Source organism: Triticum urartu, chromosome 3A (genome assembly GCF_056163025.1).
Source record: "Triticum urartu cultivar PI428250 chromosome 3A, HENAU_Tu73, whole genome shotgun sequence".
Taxonomy (NCBI): Eukaryota; Viridiplantae; Streptophyta; class Magnoliopsida; order Poales; family Poaceae; genus Triticum; species Triticum urartu.
Genome location: NC_141875.1, coordinates 746,913,808 through 746,935,046, shown reverse-complemented (window position 1 = coordinate 746,935,046; position 21,239 = coordinate 746,913,808). Strand labels below are relative to the sequence as shown.

At 43.6% G+C, this 21,239-nt stretch overlaps 1 protein-coding gene and 1 pseudogene across 1 annotated transcript; both read left to right on the top strand.

Annotated features, from left to right (window-relative positions):
• Positions 1 to 3,148: 3,148 nt before the first annotated feature.
• LOC125547425 (uncharacterized) lies at positions 3,149 to 4,444 on the top strand (annotated as a pseudogene).
• A 2,026-nt stretch (positions 4,445 to 6,470) lies between these two features.
• LOC125547424 (uncharacterized) lies at positions 6,471 to 7,445 on the top strand. Its single transcript, XM_048711287.2, has 3 exons — positions 6,471 to 6,563; positions 6,669 to 6,904; positions 7,124 to 7,445. Exons 1-3 carry the CDS (start codon positions 6,471 to 6,473, stop codon positions 7,443 to 7,445), a joined length of 651 nt encoding a protein of 216 aa, XP_048567244.2.
• Positions 7,446 to 21,239: the final 13,794 nt, after the last annotated feature.

The window sequence follows — 21,239 nt, the reverse complement described above, 5'->3', positions numbered from 1 at the left end:
ATCAACATCTTCACCAGCACCATCTCATCTCCAAACCCTAGTTCATCTCTTGTATCCAATTCTTGTCTCAAAGTCCAGGATTGGTGCTAGTAGGTTGCTAGTAGTGTTGATTACTCCTTGTAGTTGATGCTAGTTGGTTTATTTGGGGGAAGATCATATGTTCAGATCCTATATGCATATTATTAACCCTCTGATTATGAACATGAATATGCTTTGTGAGTAATTACGTTTGTTCCTGAGGACAAGGGAGAAGTCTTGCTATTAGTAGTCATGTGAATTTGGTATTCGTTTGATATTTTGATAAGATGTATGTTGTCTAGCCTCTAGTGGTGTTATGTGAACGTCGACTACATAATACTTCACCATTATTTGGGCCTAGAGGAAGGCATTGGGAAGTAATAAGTAGATGATGGGTTGCTAGAGTGACAGAAGCTTAAACCCTAGTTTATGCGTTGCTTCGTAAGGGGCTGATTTGGATCCATATGTTTCATGCTATGGTTAGGTTTACCTTAATACTTTTGTTGTAGTTGCGGATGCTTGCAATAGAGGTTAATCATAAGTGGGATGCTTGTTCAAGTAAGAACAACACCCAAGCACCGGTCCACCCACATATCAAATTATCAAAGTATCGAACGTGAATCATATGAACGTGATGAAAACTAGCTTGACGATATTCCCATGTGTCCTCGGGAGCGCTTTTCCTATTATAAGAGTTTGTTCCGTCTTGTCCTTTGCTACAAAAAGGATTGGGCCACCTTGCTGCACTATATTTACTTTTGTTACTTGTTGCTCGTTACAATTTATCTTATCACAAAACTATCCGTTACCACTTATTTCTGTACTTGCAGAGAATACCTTGCTGAAAACCGCTTATCATTTCCTTCTGCTCCTCGTTGGGTTCGACACTCTTACTTATCGAAAGGACTACGATAGATCCCCTATACTTGTGGGTCATCATCGATCAAATCCCAAGCACTCGTGGACTTCATCAATGATTGGACGGAGTTGCAGGCACCAGAGGAAAAGCCAGATAATACGTATTGGACTATTCACTTTGATGGATCCAGACAGTTGGAGGGCTTGGGGGCTGGAGTTATACTAACTTCCCCAAGAGGCGACAAGTTTTGTTATGTCCTCCATTTAATGTTCCCTTGTACTAACAATGCAGCTGAGTATGAGGCCTTGCTCCACGGTCTTCGGATGGCTAAGGAGAGGAACTTAAGCCGGGTCAAGTGCTTTGGGGATTCAGATCTGGTGGCTCAACAGGTGACTGGCACTTGGGATTCTAAAGACCCACTCATGGCGGCATATCGGCGAGAGGTGGACACAGTGGCTGGTCACTTCAAGGGTTATCAGGTGGACCATATAGACCGGCGAAAGAACGAAGCGGCGGACGCTTTAAGTCGCCTTGGTTCTCAGCGTAAACCGGTTCCACCAAATGTCTTTCTTGACGTGTTGCATAATCCGTTAGTCAAGGTACCAATAGAGGAAGAGTTGGCTATTCCTGATCCGGAGGCTCAATTGGTGGCGACTTTGCATGTCATACCGGATTGGACAATCCCATATTTGGCTTACATGAACCGGGGCGAGTTACCAGAGGATGAAACCTTGGCCCGACAGGTAATCTGGCGTTCCAAGTCCATGACCATAATCAACGGGGAGTTACATCGTTACAACGTCTCAGGAGCAATTCAGCGTTGTGTCTCTCCTCAAGAGGGTTGTGAGATTTTGCGAGAAATCCATGAAGGGGATTGTGGTCACCACGCTGGTTCAAAGTCTTTGGTTGCTAAAGCTTTTCGCCACGGTTTTTACTGGTTAACAGCTCATGCTAATGTGGGGGATTTAGTCAAAAGATGTGACGGTTGTCAAAAATTCGCACGCCGTGCTCATATTACGACTCAGGAGTTGAGGATGATTGCAAGGCGGGTTCCCCTTTCCGAATACTCCAAGACAGTCCTCAGATGCAATGAACGTGTCCGGATCTACAACACAAGTACCACACACAACCGCATAGAATATAACATTGCACGAGTCCAATCCGCTGACCACTTTTTGTAATGTGACATCAAGTCTGCTTGGTCATCATTTCGAACCTTTTTCGTCTGCCGTTCCACGTTTCGAGACGCGGTTTTCATAGGCACGTCTTGTCAAAGCAGAGACCGTGTCCCCTTATTGCGGGATTCTCATCAATATGAGCGTGGGTAATCTAACCGCGCCGTTTACACAGCCCTTGGGAACAAGTGAGTTTTAAGGCGAATGGGGAGGCGCTTGATATTCACTACCTTTATAAGGAGATAAGGATTCCCTTTTCTTCACCCACACCTTCTCTCTTCCTCTGCCCTTCAATTCTCGAACTCCAGCGCCTAAGTCCTCATTCTTTCCGCCTCAAGAAAGCACTCAACCATGTCCAGATCTGGAGGGCAAGGCAAGTGGATGGCCTCCTCCGTTAGGGAGAAGGACATCACCAGGCTTCGGTAGGCCGGGTATCTGGCGAAAGAAATCGCCCACTGGCTTCCAGCCAAGGGGCAAATCGTCCCCACCCCGAAGCCCAATGAGAGGGTGATGTTCATCCCTCATTTCGCCCACGGGTTAGGGTTTCCTCTCCACCCTTTCGTCCGCAGGATTATGTTATATTATGGGCTAGACGTCCATGACCTAGCCCCAAATTCTTTCCTCAACATCTCGGTTGATCTAGATTTGTTTAGATACGGATGTATACAACACTAAAACGTGTCTAGATACATCCTTATTTAGTAAAATTCGAGCCAGCTAATGCGGGACCGATGGAGCATATGTCTATGTTCAAGAAATCACGACATACCAAAAATAACAACAAAAAAGTAAGAAATCACGATTTACCAAGGAAAAACATTTGAGTGTTTTACGTAATTTCTGGAAGCATTAATTAAATTCTATATTGATTTGGTGGAAGGAAATCACGAGTTCTGGATGCATTAATTAAATTTTATATACAACTGTTACCGCAATTTCCGCATGCACGTTTCCGTGGCTCAGTCAGACGCTTTAAAAGATTTCCATCATAGGCCAGGGCACTCAACTTCTCTCTTTCTTTCTTTCTGTGTGTGAGCGAAAGCCCCTCGTTTTTCATTAAGAAATTCCCCAACCTCGCCAAAATCCTTGCCCCGCCATGTCATGGGCAGATCTGCTGCCAGAGCTTGTCTGCCGCATCGCCGACGGACTTGATGACCTCAAGTGCTACGCGAGTGCGCGGGGAACATGCCCGACTTGGCGTTCCGCGCTCATGCCACCGTCTCCGTCGTTGCTCGTGGACCACGGCGACGACCCCATCAAGCGCTACATCACCACCGCCATCAAGCGTCGTACCACTGCAGCCTCGATCCTCACGCGTCGCTCCTTTGGGCTCAATCCCATCCCTTCAGGCAAGCTCTGCCCCTCCGCGTGCCGCTCATTCAACCTCACCACAATCCCCTCGGTTAGGACCTGTCTTGGCTGCTGTGGCGGATGGCTTTCCCTCTCCGTCTGCATCGACGGTGGTCATAGTCTACTCAGCCTCTTCCACCCAGTCATGGCTGCCGAGATCCTCTTGCCCCCGCTGATCTACGACAGCCGCCTTGTCTCCAAGATGGTCTTTGCGCCCAACCCCACCACTGACGACTTCCTGGCCGCCGTGATATGTGACATCAATAGGCTTGCCTATGTCACCGCTGGGGCCAGGAGGTGGGCCGTCCTCGACCCCATCCGCCTCGCCGCTGGAGACCAGATCGTCGACCTCCTCTACCACAAAAATGGTATGGTCTACTGCCTCACTCGGTTTGGAGATGTCCACGTGCTCCACCTGCCACAGCGCCGCCGCCGTGAACCTGTCATCCTCGAGGTCCACACATTAGCATGTCCTGCAGTGCACAACAAGCGAATCATGCAGATGTATGGGACAGGACCGGATCTAAACGCGCCGGCTACTATGGAGACATTGTTGTCGTCTGTGGGAAGCAACCTACCGTTCGATGCCGCCACCAGTTTCGCCCCGCCATATAATACAATCTCAACTTTCACTAGTGTTAATAACATTGTGTTCTGCGATGGTAACCTATAACAAATCTGGAGGAATGCGGCATGCACGGTTATTTTGCAGCTGCCAGGAGGGGGTCGTTGCCGTGTAGAACATGACGAAATATTTGTTTTAAGGTATGACCCCCAGCGCCGACCATATTGGGACATCGTGGCCGACTTAAGGGGACACTCAGTGTTTGTTGGGAGGAACAATGCAATGTCGATATATGCGGAAGGTGTTCCAGGACTCAAGGGTGATTGTGTGTACTGGATCGGTGGGAGAGGTAGGGACCGGGGCATGGTCTATGACATGAAAACTGGCAGGTCAACACCTTGCATTCCCCTCATGGATGGTGTCGTTCCGGGGTCTCCACAAAGCACAATCTGCTGGTACTTTCTAAGTGATGAATGAAAGAAGGGTTTACCAGATCTGAGCAAGGGCCCATGCTTAATCTGGAAAAAAGTTATGCATCGCTGGGCAGCTTGGCGACATAGTGATAAGGACCACCAACCACATTGGTGGAAGTGATGTTGTACTGTCGGTAGAGGGTTTTGTTCGTGTTTTTTGTATACTACATTTGAAGTTTATTTAATTCATGTGGAATCGTCGGCCTGTCATTTGATTCACTGTTCCCTACATTTGCTAAAAAAAGGTCCACCTTCTAATAAAATGTTCACCATGTTTTAAATATGTTCAGCATGTGCAAGTTTTATATAAGCTACTAAAAGCAGTCCACCATGTTGAAAAATAGTGTTCACTATGTTCACTAGGCTTAAAAAAATCATGATATGTTCAAACAATATTCACCATGTATTCAAAAAAGTTCAGCTGGCTTTAAAACATATTCACAATGTACTTTCTTCACAAATAATCGTATGCTCACATAGACCAACGTGTTTTTTATTAATCAAAAAGGCAATAAAGAGGGAAATGAACAAACTAAAAAAATGAAAGAAATAAACAATGGAAAATGGAAAGATAAGAAAAATATTTGAAAACTGGAAAGAACAAAAGAAATAGACAAAAATGGAGTGAAGAAAAAAACAAAGGAAAACACAAACAAATATCCAGTAGAAGAACAGTAAATTTTATTTCAAAAAAGTTCAGCTGGCTTTAAAACATATTCACAATGTACTTTCTTCTACTGGTTACAAGGGAGAGGAGGAGATAAGTAGTTAAGATTACAACTGAATATATCTCTAAGTCTAACAGACGTAGCCCCTGGCGAGCAGGTCCACCCTGATCTTGGGCAGAAGCACCTGGAGGCAGTCGTCCCCGCCAGTCTTCCTCTTGTCAGCTGGCCAACGACGGCACTGCTCGTCTAGCTGCCGCCTACGCTCCTCGATCCACCCCGGCGGGAACACCCCGCCGGGGAGGTTGTCGATGTTGGGGGCCTCCGACTCCCTGTGGTACATGAACACGGCTATGTCCTCGTCCGACAGCCGGACCATGCCTGCGGCCCGAGACGGCGCTGGCGTTGACGGGTCGGACTGCGACATGATCCGGCCCACCGCTGCCTCCAGCTCCGAGGGGCTCAGCGCCCCCGCCTCTGGGAAGCTCGCCAGGTTCTCCCTGACAATCACCCGCAGTTCAGTGTAGGAGTATTCGGAGAAGAGGTCGTCCTCCATCGGCTCGTCCGTCGTCGACAGCAAGCCCTCGCTGCGGTGGATCGGATCAATCGGAAGGCAGACGTACGTAGAAGAATAGAGCGATTGTGATGAGGCGGCTGTGGCGTCGTCTTCGAACCCTCGATCGATACAAGAAGGCAGACGGCAATGGGCTTTGCAGACCAGGCCTGGACAGCTGTACATTGCAATGGGTTTTTTCTTCATTCTCCAAAAAAGTTACTGCACAAACATATGGGACTGTGCTTACGAAAGCCATCATGTAATCACGTGGCTACCAGAGCTTTCTTTTTTGCGGGAAAGCGGAGATTGCAATGCTGTTACTCCAACCAATTCTCGCATATTTATATTTTAACGAATGATTTTTATTCTACACAATATTTTACAGAATAGATGTCCAATACCGCGACAAGCCAAGCATATCGGTTGAATGATGCTGCACGATCAAGGGGTCTGATTCCACACAAAACATTGAGTTTTGCACGGTTGAGGAACACCATCATCATATAAATTTTATTTTTCCTTGTGTTAGTGAGAAATAAGAAAAACTAGAAGATCAAAACCCACATAGTAAGCATACCGTTCCTTGAGATTTTGGTAGCAGCGATAAGTAATTTGTACATGCATAGATTTCCCCGTAACAAAGAATAAGAAATGGCGGCAAGCAGCATAGTAATCCTAACGAGGCCCCGAATAGATCCAAAAGAGTTGATTAAGCTACTAAGGTATTACTTAGCACCCAGCAGGAACACAAAGCAACGATCCTCTCATCAGAAATCAGAAGCAGCAGCTACGTACTGCAAGCATCAACAATGGCGGCTTCAGCTTGGTCGAAGCTCGCCCTTCTTCTCTGCTACTTTGGCTTGAAGGCCTTCGTATTCGGCATCGTTGCCGAAAACAAAAAGGTAAATTGCTCGTCCTGTTCATCTGGTTCACTTGTTCACTTGTGTTGATTATTAGGTTATTATTTCCAAAATACTAAACCTACGGGATGCCTCTATCGATTGCAGCCTCAGTTTGGAACAGGTACCGTCACCGGAGATGGTTATGTCATGTGCGACTTCTCACGTCTCAGCGTGGTCATGGGGATCCTCTCGGTGATCTCGCTGCTAATCACCATCCTCATCGGCCACCGTGCCGTCTTCTACCCCTACCCTACCAACAAGACCAACCAGCAACCTGCATCAGTTCCTCGCCGAGCTCTGCTTCGAAGCACCATCCTCATAGTCTTCTTCATCGTCGCCGAGTAACTAAATGAACCCTTTTATTTAGCTGGCTATCTAAGTACTCCCTCGGTAAAGTAATACAGCGTCGTTTAGATCACTACTTTATTGATCTGAATGATCCTATATTAACGATCCTATATTAGTTTACAAAGGAAGTAATTAATTAAGGTCGTTCATCAATTATCTGTTTTGTGAAGTAACTAATTACCATTTCTCCATGGGATTAATCATGAAAATAGGTTGGTCTCGGTTTCGGCTTTGGTGATGCTGGTGGGAGCGACCAAGACGCAGGCGGCCAACCTCCGGTACCAGCTGCCAATACAACCTGACGGCACCATGAGCTGCCCGTCAAACACGGACAAGATGGACGGCCACTTCGGTGGAGGCGCCCTGCTGGCCCTTGATGCCGCGCTCATCTGGTTCGTCTGCCAGCTGCTCGCGCTCGAGGCCCGGGCTAACTACCTCGACCGTCTCCCCGGGGATGATGAGGACTACGATGACAACAACAAGAAACATGATGACGACAATGTAGCCTCTGAGGACCACAGTCAGCTAGCATAATGGTGCCACCTTATCCACCATGAGTCAAAACCATGCCATGTTGTAATGAAGCCATTTAAACAGGGTGGAAAGACATAAAACCTATACCAGCATTTCAATGACAAAACTATACTCATGTTTGTTAGAAAGCGCTTTGCTAGTTATGTACTGAATAATGATACACAGAGCCAATACCAACACACATATACAAAATATGTCAAAAACTAGTAAAGTCGTAAAAGACCAAAGCTACGTGTAGGTGAGGAAAAATGAAATAGAAAACCCGAAGTGTTTACATCCATGATTGGCAAATTGTATCAAACGACCATATCTATACCAACCAATTTATGACACCACATGACGACGATATTCTTCAAAAGGAATGCCTTCAGAAAGGGAGCGACTTTCATGCGCTGCTGTCATCAGATCCAACCACAAGGCTAGAATCCAGATTTTCACCCTGAAAAATAAGTCTAAGCATATGGAGCAATGCCTTCAACAAGGTAACGACGCAAAGACATCGCCATTGCAAGGTATAACCAACTAGGATCTAGGCTTTCACCCTGGAGTCTCAAGACCGGGTGCACGTAGCACCACAATTGAAGTCAGTCAAGTGTTATCGCCACCACTATTCTGCGATCACAGCAGCTACAAGCGATGTGCGACCGGCGCCACTGCACAACCATTCATTTGCGTCAAGTCTTTGTCCATAGTTTGCACAACAACGCCGTAGTCAACCACCGGATCTGGAGAGACTAACCTTCTCCAAAGACCTTTTGGCGACCACCATCATTGTGGAGCCATAAGAGGTCGCTGTAGCACGGTCTGTAGCCACCATCGATGGCTGACTGGACCTAAATCACCATCAGATCTGAATTAGGACAACCACGCATGATCGACCATGGACGATGCAGAAGCTGCGGCCCCTAACATCAGGGGAAGATCCACTATCGACTCACACCGTTGCTACCACTTCACGAGAGAAACCATGCACCAAATCCATAACCGCCCCGATTGGATCCAGACACAGATTTTTAGAGCACTTGCACCCAGACCCTGCTATCCTGGCTCTCCAATATTGTTTTAAGATCTGTGCGAGACAACTAATTTCGTATATGATTTTTTTCTCTTTTTTGTTTCTCTTATATAGAACACGTCTTGAACTTCAAACTTTGCATCGCGGCAAAACTTACTAACTAGAATGTGGGATAAAACTTTCAGAATTTTTCGTCCGATATAAATACTAAAAATGTGGGATAAAACTAGTGTTAATAACATTGTGTTCTGTGATGGTAACCTATACCAAATCTGGAGGAATGCGGCCTGCACGGTTATTTTGCAGCTGCCAGGAGGGGGTCTTTGCCGTGTAGAACATGACGAAATATTTGTTTTAAGGTATGACCCCCAGCGCCGACCATGTTGGGACATTGTGGCCGACTTAAGGGGACACTCAGTGTTTGTTGGGAGGAACAATGCAATGTCGATATATGCGGGAGGTGTTCCAGGACTCAAGGGTGATTGTGTGTACTGGATCGGTGGGAGATGTAGGGATCGGGGCATGGTCTATGACATGAAAACTAGCAGGTTAACACCTTGCATTCCCCTCATGGATGGTGTCGTTCCGGGGTCTCCACAAAGCACAATCTGCTGGTACTTTCTGAGCGATGAATGAAAGAAGAGTTTACCAGATCCGAGCAAGGGCCGATGCTTAATCTGGAAAAAAGTGATGCGCCGCTGGGGCAGCTTGGCGACATAGTGATAAGGACCACCAACCAAATTGGTGGAAGTGATGTTGTGCCGTCGCTAAAGGGTTTTGTTCGTGTTTCATTCGAAGTTTATTTAATTCATGTGGAATCGTCGGCCTGTCATTTGATTCACTGTTCCCTACATTTGAAGTAACGCATCTAGTTGATATTTAGGTGGTTGCTCATTCAGTTCAATTTGGTTTTAGTTCTCTGAGATTCTTTCATGGTAGAGTTACATCATGTAACTGGTAATGGAGACTGTTTTCAAGCAGGGCAGACTGTGTTTTTGCATTTTCCACCATGTCATCGTGGCTAAGTTAATATTGGTGGGATGCAGCCTGAATTATGGACACGACTAGTGTGGGTAGAGAATCCAGGAGTATGTTATTTTTCAAAAGATAAAAAAGGCCCACTAATATTGTAGCTTGTGTAACAAGAAAGCTAGCGTTGAAATTTTTGGTTTGTTCAATTGCCATTTGCCAGGATGGCTGGTTGTATTTCAGGTTGTTTCTCACTCGTTTGCATTTGCATTAAGAAAATAGTAACTACGGGCGCCACAAATAATACACGCACACGCAGACTATTCAGATACACGGATTACACACATATACAGCAATTAACAAGAAAAACAACCCCTTGAGAATCATTATGAGTAACGAAGTGTAAACTTATTCCTGAATAATCTTTCGCCGTAAGATCGTGAAGTAAATCATCATCTCAGTGCAACGTGCAAAGCTTGCTTACACCCACTATCGAGTAAGCAAATAATTGATAGTGCGATGCAGTAGACATGATAGTGCGATGCAGTAGACAAGTCGACAAGTAACATGTCGGGGTCTTCTATATAATCGAGTAAAACTCTTACAAGGTTGCCTCTTCCTTCAGTTTGAAGGCATCAACAAGAATATATTTATTTCTTTAGGCATCTTAGCCTCGATATGTTGCTCCTGCAGAAATAAAACAAAAGGAACACACTAGATGTCTTGTTTCAAGAAAGTGTACTCAACAAGAACACAACTTCCGCGCGGAAAATGTATATCACAGACAAGACGTATGGGCCTCCCTGAAAAAAGGTTCTAGCGACTTCACTAACTGTTACAGCAACGCGAAACTAGTGAAGGCTGAAAGTCGCTACAACAAATTGTATGGATAACAAGCAATAAGACTAGCCACAATGGAGAGTAACATACACTAGTAACATACACATATCTCTACGCTATATTACTACCTTCATAGTGAGTAGTAACTTAGATGTGGTGTCGTGCAAAGCTTCATTTATTAGGTTATAGACTCATATTGTATTGGGAGATGTGATGTTACAGTAACTAGCTAAGTTACTAGAACTATCTCTCTCTTCATTAACTCATTGCCACATAGATAAATTTACTAAGTTGGACTCGAAGTTACTGCTGAAGTTACTCCCACTATGGCTAGTCTAAGATAAAGGAAAACTGACTAAGAGAAGAAGAGAAAAAAAATGCTCCCTTCCTCCTTGCCACCGTCAGTAGGCCCTGACGGGCAAAACACTGTCGACGTGGCGGCGAAGGGGTCCTTGCCTCTCTTCTGCTCGTGGTGGCCGACCTGGCACGGAGACTTCGGGTGGCTGTGCTAGCGATGATTTCCTTTTTTCCTAATCGATTAACATTTTTTTAAATTTGGAAAGAAAATTTGAAATTCATGAACATTTCTTTGTTGTGACAAATATTTTTTGAAATGCATGAACATTTTTCCAATCTCATGAATATTTTTGAATTCGTGATCTTTTTTTGAAAATTGGGAACAAGTTTTGAAACTTGCTGATTTTTTTTCAATTTTCGTGATTTGTTTTGAAAATTTCATGAAAATTTGTTGAATTCTCAAACAATTTTTGAAATTCACAAATCCTTTTAAATATGCGAATTATTTTTGTAAATCAGGAACATTTGTTTATTTCTCAAATATTTCCTGAAATCATGAACATTATCTTAATGTGAACAGTTTTTCAAAATCGGAGCAGTTTTGAAACCGCAAACATTTTATGATTTCCCGCATATATGTCAAAGTCTTGAACATTTTTGGAATTCAAGGACATTTTATGATTTCCCAAACATTTGTTTTTTCAAGATTCACAAGTTTTTAATGTTGGAACTTTTTGAAATCCCAAGTTAATTTAGATAATAGAAAGAAATAAGAAAACTGAAATAATGAGAAAAAATGAAATAAAAAATGGGTTGTCACGCTCTGTACATACGCTGGCCCAAGAACCTGTACTGGGGAGGAGGAGGGCGCGCTTGGTTCCTATTCAGCCCGCATGTCGCTTAATAGGGCCTTCAGTTTGAGCATGAGCAGCTCGTTCAGGAGCAGCCGCCCGTGGAACTCTTGTTTTGAATACGTCTAAAACGTATTTATAATTTTTCACAGTCAATGCTATTATAATATCTTATATATATGTATATATTATTTTATAGTAATATATTAATTTAGTGCCCAGTGTTAGTTTATATTTTCTGCTTGTTTTTGAATTCACAGAAAATCAATATGCACGTAGGTCTTAACACGTTGCCGATTTAGCATGTTTTTTTTGACAGAAAGAAACACTCGAATCTTCGGGAGGCATTGAGGGGACCCATGAGGCAGCCAAATAGATACACGGCGAGGCCGGGGGTGGCCGCGCCACCTATCCGTGTGCCCCCCTGAGTACTGCCTCCAATTCCACCGTCATAAATCCCTATAAATACGGAAACCATCCGTCGTGTCTCTAAGATAATTTTATCGCCGCCGCAAGCCACTGTTCTGAAGAGATCCCGTCTGGAGCCCTGTTCTGGAGTTCTGTCGGAGGGGGAAGCCATTGCCGGAGGCATCTTCATCAACCATCCTACCTACGTGATGATGTGTGAGTAGTTCCTTTAGGACCCGGGAGTCCATAGTAGTTGCTACATAGCTCTCTCTCTCTCTCTCTCTCTCACTCTCTCTCTCTCTCTCTCTCTCTCTCTTGGATCTTCAATACCATACCCTCTTTTGATATCATACCGATGTAATTCTTATGGTGTGTTTGCTTATATCCGACGAATTGTGGATTTATGATAAGCGATTGTTCATTGAATATTATTAAATCTTTTGAAATTTCTTTGTTGTTTATTAATTAGCCATGTATGCTTTTGGAGTTATTTATCTTCTCTGGCCAAGATAGATGGGTAACCCTTTAGAGGGATTGGTGCATAGTAGTTGGTTCGATCTTGTGGTGCTCTAATCCAGTGACAAAAACGACCAAGACACATATTTTATTGTTGCCACCTAGGATAAAATGACAGGGATTTATCTTATTTCTATATTTCTTCCTGTCTACATTATGTCATCTTTCTTATTATGTTGCTCTGTTTTTCGTTAAACTTAATACCTTGAGATGCATGTTGGATAGAGGTTTTTGAGTGGAGCAATAGTAGCAGAAGCAGTTAGATAACGGTCTACTTATCGCGGATGTAATGCCTATACAAGATTATGTCATGAATGATCATAGTTATAATTTACTGTTTTTTTGTCAATTGCTCAACAATAATTTGTCTACCATGGCATTACCTAATTTCGAGCGATATGTATCTAGTGAACCCATGGCTGCCGGACTTGTTCTTCATAAAAACTTGCTTCTACAAAATTGCAATTTTATTTTCTTTTGGTATTTGTCGTTTTACTATACCACTACCACTATCTATCCACTATTTGCTTTTATCCTTGCAACTAGCAAGACGATGCGATTGACAACTCTCTTGCAAAGTTGGGTGCGAGTATTTATTTTGTTTATGTGCAAGTACTTCTTATTTTGTGAGCTTGATGACTCATACTGGTCGATTAAACCTTGATTATCACCTGAGAGAAATACTTTTGTTGTTGTGCTACATCACCCTTCCTCTTCAAGGAAATTCCACAACTCCTACGGGAGTAGCAGGGCTCCCTGTGCAAAATCCCCGTGAACAATGGGGCGAGTGCTCACACTGTGGAGAGCCGCAGTGATGAACTATGGCCCCAGTGAATTCCTAGCCCTGGCTTTCGGACATAGTAGACAGATGGAATGTCCAGAGGCCCCTTACACTGGTAGAAAAAGGGCCTATAGTCCCGGTTCGTAAGGGCCTTTAGTCCCGGTTCCGGAACCGGGACTAAAGTGTCGGTACTAATACCTCCCCCCTTTAGTCCCGGTTCAATCCAGAACCGGGACTAAAGGCCCTCCACGTGGGCATTGCGCAGAGCCCAGTCAGGAGACCCTTTGGTCCCAGTTGGTGGCACCAACCGGGACCAATATGCATCCACGCGTCAGCACTTCTGTGGCTGGGGTTTTTGTTTTTTTTGAAAGGGGGGGGGGTTGGGGGTTTTGCGGGGTTAATTTAGGTGTTTCATATATTGTGTTAGCTAGTTATAATTAATAGAGAGAAGTGTCCTCTCTTATGTCCATGCTTGGTCGACGCTACGTACTATACATACGTATATAGAGAGGACTAGACACGCTAGCTAGCTAGTAAGCAAATGAAGGAAACAGAAGATCGTCATGAACATATATGCATATATACAGAGAGAAGTGATATCGACCACCTCTCCTTCTCCGAGAGATTGGTCGAACAACATGATTAACGAGCTAGTCAAGTAGAGGCATACTAGTGACACTCTGTTTGTCTATGTATTCACACATGTATTATGTTTCCGGTTAATACAATTCTAGCATGAATAATAAACATTTATCATGATATAAGGAAATAAATAATAACTTTATTATTGCCTCTAGGGCATATTTCCTTCAGTCTCCCACTTGCACTAGAGTCAATAATCTAGATCACATCGCCATGTGATTTAACATCAATAGTTCACATCTTTATGTGATTGGTTCACATCTCCATGTGACTAACACCCAAAGGGTTTACTAGATTCAATAATCTAGTTCACATCGCTATGTGATTAAGACCCAAAAAGTGATCATGTTTTGCTTGTGAGAGAAGTTTAGTCAACGGGTCTGCCATATTCAGATCTGCATGTATTTTGCAAATTTCTATGTCAACAATGCTCTGCATGGAGCTACTCTAGCTAATTGCTCCCACTTTCAATATGTATCCAGATTGAGACTTAGAGTCATCTGGATCAGTGTCAAAACTTGCATCGACGTAACCCTTTACGACGAACCTTTTGTCACCTCCGTAATCGAGAAACATATCCTTATTCCAGTAAGGATAATTTTGACCGCTGTCCATTGATCTACTCCTAGATCACTATTGTACTCCCTATCTTAACACAGTGTATGGTATACAATAGATCTGGTACACAGCATGGCATACTTTATAGAACCTATGACTGAGGCATAGGGAATGACTTTCATTCTCTTTCTATCTTCTGCCGTGGTCGGGCTTTGAGTCTTACTCAACTTCACACCTTGTAACACAGGCAAGAAATTTTTTCTTTGACTGTTCCATTTTGAACTACTTCAAAATCTTGTCAAGGTATGTACTCATTGAAAAACCTTATCAAGCGTCTTGATCTGTCTCTATAGATCTTGATACTCAATATGTAAGCAGCTTCACCGAGGTCTTTCTTTGAAAAACTCCTTTCAAACACTCCTTTATGATTTGCAGAATAATTCTACATTATTTCCGATCAACAATATGCCATTCACATATACTTATCAGAAATGTTGTAGTGCTCCCACTCACTTTCTTGTAAATACAGGCTTCATCGCAAGTCTGTATAAAACTATATGCTTTGATCAACTTATCAAAGCGTATATTCCAACTCCGAGATGCTTGCACCAGTCCATAAATGGATCGCTGGAGCTTGCATATTTTGTTAGCACCTTTAGGATTGACAAAACCATCTTGTTGCATCACATACAACTCTTCTTTAATAAATCCATTAAGGAATGCAGTTTTGTTTATCCATTTGCCATATTTCATAAAATGTGGCAATTGCTAACATGATTCGGACAGACTTAAGCATAGATACGAGTGAGAAACTCTCATCGTAGTCAACACCTTGAACTTGTCGAAAACCTTTTGCGACAATTCTAGCTTTGTAGATAGTAACACTACTATCCGTGTCCGTCTTCCTCTTGAAGATCCATTTATTATCAATGGCTTGCCAATCCTCGGGCAAATCCACCAAAGTCCACACTTTGTTCTCATACATGGATCCTATCTCAGATTTCATGGCCTCAAGCCATTTATCGGAATCTGGGCTCATCATCGCTTCCTCATAGTTCGTAGGTTCGTCATGGTCAAGTAACATGACCTCTAGAATAGGATTACCGTACCACTCTGGTGCGGATCTCACTCTGGTTTACCTACGAGATTCGGTAGTAACTTGATCTGAAGTTACATGATAATCATCATTAGCTTCCTCACTAATTGGTGTAGTAGTCACAGGAACAGATTGCTGTGATGAACTATTTTCCAATAAGGGTACAATTACCTTATCAAGTTTTCTACTTTCCTCCCACTCACTTCTTTCGAAAGAAACTCCTTCTCTAGAAAGGATCCATTCTTAGCAACGAATGTCTTGCCTTCGGATCTGTGATAGAAGGTGTACCCAACTGTCTCCTTTGGGTATCCTATGAAGACATATTTCTCCGATTTGAGTTTGAGCTTATCGAGATGAAACTTTTTCACATAAGCATCGCAACTCCAAACTTTAAGAAACGACAGCTTAGGTTTCTTGCCAAACCATAGTTCACACGGTGTCGTCTCAACGGATTTAGATGGTGCCCTATTTAACGTGAATGCAGCTGTCTCTAATGAATAACCCCAAAACGATAGTGGTAGATTGGTAAGAGACATCATAGATCGCACTATATCTAATAAAGTACGGTTATGACGTTCGGACACATCATTACACTATGGTGTTCTAGGTGGCGTGAGTAGTGAAACTATTTCACATTGTTTTAATTGAATGCCAAACTCGTAACTCAAATATTTTACCTCTGCGATCATATCGTAGAAACTTTTATTTTCTTGTCACGATGATTTTCCACTTCACTCTGAAATTCTTTGAACTTTTCAAATGTTTCAGACTTATGTTTCATCAAGTAGATATACCCATATCTGCTCAAATCATCTGTGAAGGTTAGAAAATAACGATACCCGCCGCGAGCCTTAACACTCATCGGATCGCATACATCAGTATGTATTATTTCCAATAAGTCAGTTGCTCGCTCCACTGTTCCAGAGAACGGAGTCTTAGTCATCTTGCCCATGAGACATGGTTCGCAAGCATCAAGTGATTCATAATCAAGTGATTCCAAAAGCCCATCAGCATGGAGTTTCTTCATGCGCTTTACACCAATATGACCTAAACGGCAGTGCCACAAATAAGTTGCACTATCATTATTAACTTTGCATCTTTTGGTTTCAATATTATGAACATGTGTATCACTATGATCGAAATCCAACGAACCATTTTCATTGGGTGTGTAACCATATAAGGTTTTATTCATGTAAACAGAACAACAATTGTTCTCTATCTTAAATGAATAACCGTATTGCAATAAACATGATCAAATCATATTCATGCTCAACGCAAACACCAAATAACACTTATTTAGGTTCAACACTAATCCCGAAAGTATAGGGAGTGTGCGATGATGATCATATCAATCTTGGAACCACTTCCAACACACATCGTCACTTCACCCTTAACTAGTCTCTGTTTATTCTACAACTCCCGTTTCGAGTTACTAATCTTAGCAACTGAACTAGTATCAAATACTGAGGGGTTGCTATAAACACTAGTAAAGCATACATCAATAACATGTATATCAAATATACTTATGTTCACTTTGCCATCCTTCTTATCCGCCAAATACTTGGAGTAGTTCCGCTTCCAGTGACTAGTCCCTTTGCAGTAGAAGCACTTAGTCTCAGGCTTAGGATCAGATTTGGGCTTCTTCACATGAGTAGCAACTTGCTTGCCGTTCTTTTGAAGTTCCCATTCTCCCCTTTGCCCTTTTCTTGAAACTAGTGATCTTGTCAACCATCAACACTTAATGTTTTTCTTGATTTCTACCTTCGTTGATTTCAGCATCACGAAGAGCTTGGGAGTTGTTTCCATTATCCCTTGCATATTATAGTTCGTCACGAAGTTCTACTAACTTGGTGATGGTGACTAGAGAATTCTGTCAATCACTATCTTATCTGAAAAAGATTAACTCCCACTTGATTCAAGCGATTGTAGTACCCAGACAATCTGAGCACATGCTCACTAGTTGAGCGATTCTCCTCCATCTTTTAGCTATAGAACTTGTTGGAGACTTCATATCTCTCAACTCGGATATTTGCTTGAAATATTAACTTCAACTCCTGGAACATCTCATATGGTCCATGACGTTCAAAACGTCTTTGAAGTCCCGATTCTAAGCCATTAAGCATGGTGCACTAAACTATCAAGTAGTCATCATATTGAGCTAGCCAAACGTTCATAACGTCTGCATCTGCTCCTGCAATAGGTCTGTCACCTAGCGGTGCATCAAGGACATAATTCTTCTGTGCAGCAATGAGGATAAACCTCAGATCACGGATCCAATCCGCATCATTGCTACTAACATCTTTCAACACAATTTTCTCTAGGAACATATCAAAATAAACACAGGGAAGCAACAACGCGAGCTATTGATGTACAACATAATTTGCAAAATACTACCAGGACTAAGTTCATGATAAATTTAAGTTCAATTAATCATATTACTTAAGAACTCCCACTTAGATAGACATCCCTCTAATCCTCTAAGTGATCACGTGATCCAAATCAACTAAACCATGTCCGATCATCACGTGAGATGGAGCAGTTTCATTGGTGAACATCACTATGTTGATCATATCTACTATATGATTCACGCTCGACCTTTCGGTCTCCGTGTTCCGAGGCCATATCTGTATATGCTTGGCTCGTCAAGTATAACCTGAGTATTCCGCGTGTGCAACTGTTTTGCACCTGTTGTATTTGAACGTAGAGCCTATCACACCCGATCATCACGTGGTGTCTCAGCACGAAGAACTTTCGCAACGGTGCATACTCAGGAAGAACACTTCTTGATAATTAGTGAGAGATCATCTTAAAATGCTACCGTCATACTAAGCAAAAATAAGATGTATAAAAGATAAATATCATATGCAATCAAAATATGTGACATGATATGGCCATCATCATCTTGCTTCTTTGATCTCCATCTCGAAAGTACTGTCATGATCTATATTGTCACCGGCATGACACCATGATCTCCATCATTTTGATCTATATCAATGTGTCGTCACGTGGTCGTCTCGCCAACAATTGCTCTTGCAACTATTGCTATCGCATAGCGATAAAGTAAAGCAATTATTGGACGCTTGCATCTTATGCAATAAAGAGACAACCATAAGGCTTTTGCCAGTTGCCGATAACTTCAATAAAACATGATCATCTCATACAACAACTTATATCTCATCACGTTTTGACCATATCACATCACAACATGCCCTGCAAAAACAAGTTAGACGTCCTCTACTTTGTTGTTGCAAGTTTTACATGGCTGCTACGGGCTTAAGCAAGAACCAATCTTACCTACGCATCAAAACCACAACGATAGTTTGTCAAGTTGGTGCTGTTTTAACCTTCGCAAGGACCGGGCGTAGCCACACTCGGTTCAACTAAAATTGGAGAAACTGACACCCGCCAGCCACCTGTGTGCAAAGCACGGCGGTAGAATCAGTCTCGCGTAAGCGTACGCGTAATGTCGGTCCGGGCCGCTTCATCCAACAATACCGCCGAACCAAAGTATGACATGCTGGTAAGCAGTATGACTTATATCGCCCACAACTCACTTGTGTTCTACTCGTGCATATAACATCAAACCATAAAAACCTAGGCTCAGATACCACTGTTAGGTTACGTAGTAATTTCAAAAAATTTCCTACGCACACGCAAGATCATGGTGATGCATAGCAACGAGAGGGGAGAGTGTGATCTACGTACCCTTGTAGATCGACAACGGAAGCGTTTGGTTGATGTAGTCGTACGTCTCCACGACCCGACCGATCAAGCACCGAAACTACGGCACCTCCGAGTTTTAGCACACGTTCAGCTCGATGACGATCCCCAGACTCCGATCCAGCAAAGTGTCGGGGAAGAGTTCCGTCAGCACGACGGCGTGGTGACGATCTTGATGTACTACTGTCGCAGGGCTTCGCCTAAGCACCGCTACAATATTATCGAGGACTATGGTGGCAGGGGGCGCCGCACACGGCTAAGAATATGATCACGTGGATCAACTTGTGTGTCTCTGGGGTGCCCCTGCCTCCGTATATAAAGGCTCAAGGGGGGGGGGGTGCGGCCGGCCTAGAGGTGGCGCGCCAGGAGGAGTCCTACTCCCTCCAGGAGTAGGATTCCCCCCAATCCTAGTTGGAATAGGATTCGCGGAGGGGGGAAAAGAGAAAGGGGGGCCGGCCCCCTCTCCTTGTCCTATTCGGACCAAGGGAGGGGAGGGGCGCGCGGCCCATCTCAGGCTGCCTCTTCTCTTTTCCACTAAGGCCCACTAAGGCCCATATAGCTCCCGGGGGGTTCCGGTAACCTACCGGTACTCCGGTAAAAATCCCGATTTCACCCGGAACACTTCTGATATCCAAACATAGGCTTCCAATATATCAATATTTATGTCTCGACCATTTCGAGACTCCTCGTCATGTCCGTGATCACATCCGGGACTTCGAACAACCTTCGGTACATCAAAACGTATAAACTCATAATATAACTGTCATCGAAACCTTAAGCGTGCGGACCCTACGGGTTCGAGAACAATGTAGACATGACCGAGACATGTCTCCGGTGAATAACCAATAGCGGGACCTGGATGCCCATATTGGCTCCTACATATTCTACGAAGATCTTTATCGGTCAGACCGCATAACAACATACGTTGTTCCCTTTGTCATCGGTATGTTACTTGCCCGAGATTCGATCGTCGGTATCCAATACCTAGTTCAATCTCGTTACCGGCAAGTCTCTTTACTCGTTCCGTAATACATCATCTCGCAACTAACTCATTAGTTGCATTGCTTGCAAGGCTTAAGTGATGTGCATTACCGAGAGGGCCAAGAGATACCTCTCCGACGATCGGATTGACAAATCCTAATCTCGAAATACGTCAACCCAACATGTACCTTTGGAGACACCTGTAGAGCACCTTTATAATCACGCAGTCACATTGTGATGTTTGGTAGCACACAAAGTGTTCCTCCGGCACACGGGAGTTACATAATCTCATAGTCATAGGAACATGTATAAGTCATGAAGAAAGCAATAGCAACATACTAAACGATCGGGTGCTAAGCTAATGGAATGGGTCACGTCAATCAGATCATCCAACTAATGATGTGATCCCGTTAATCAAATAACAACTCTTTGTCCATGGTTAGGAAACATAACCATCTTTGATTAACGAGCTAGTCAAGTAGAGGCATACTAGTGACACTCTGTTTGTCTATGTATTCACACATGTATTATGTTTCCGGTTAATACAATTCTAGCATGAATAATAAACATTTATCATGATATAAGGAAATAAATAATAACTTTATTATTGCCTCTAGGGAATATTTCCTTCAAGGTCGTCCCTACTCCCGAACCCAACGAGAGCGTCGTGTTCGTCTCCCACTTCCTCCGAGGACTAGGCCTCGCACTGGATCCCTTTGTTAGGGGTCTTATGTTCTATTATGGGTTAGATTTTCACGATCTGGCCCCGGATTCCCTTCTTCACATCTCGACATTTATCGTCGTTTGTGAGGCCTTCCTCCGCATTACCCCTCACTTCGGCCTGTGGCTTAAGACCTTCGATGTGAAGCCGAAGATGATCGAGGGGCAGCATGCAGCGTGCGGAGGCGCTTTAATAAGAAAAATCGCTGACACTCCATGGCCTGAGGGTTGCTTCCCAAAGGTGTCCGGATTGTAGCAGCGGGAGTGGTTCTACATCACAGCTCCCCGAAGTGCCAAGTGGGTAGCTGCCCCCACCTTTTGCTCAGGCCTCCCACCACAACTGATGTCATGGATCAGCAGGGGGCTAAGCTGGGGTCTAGCCTAGGACGTGCCAATACTG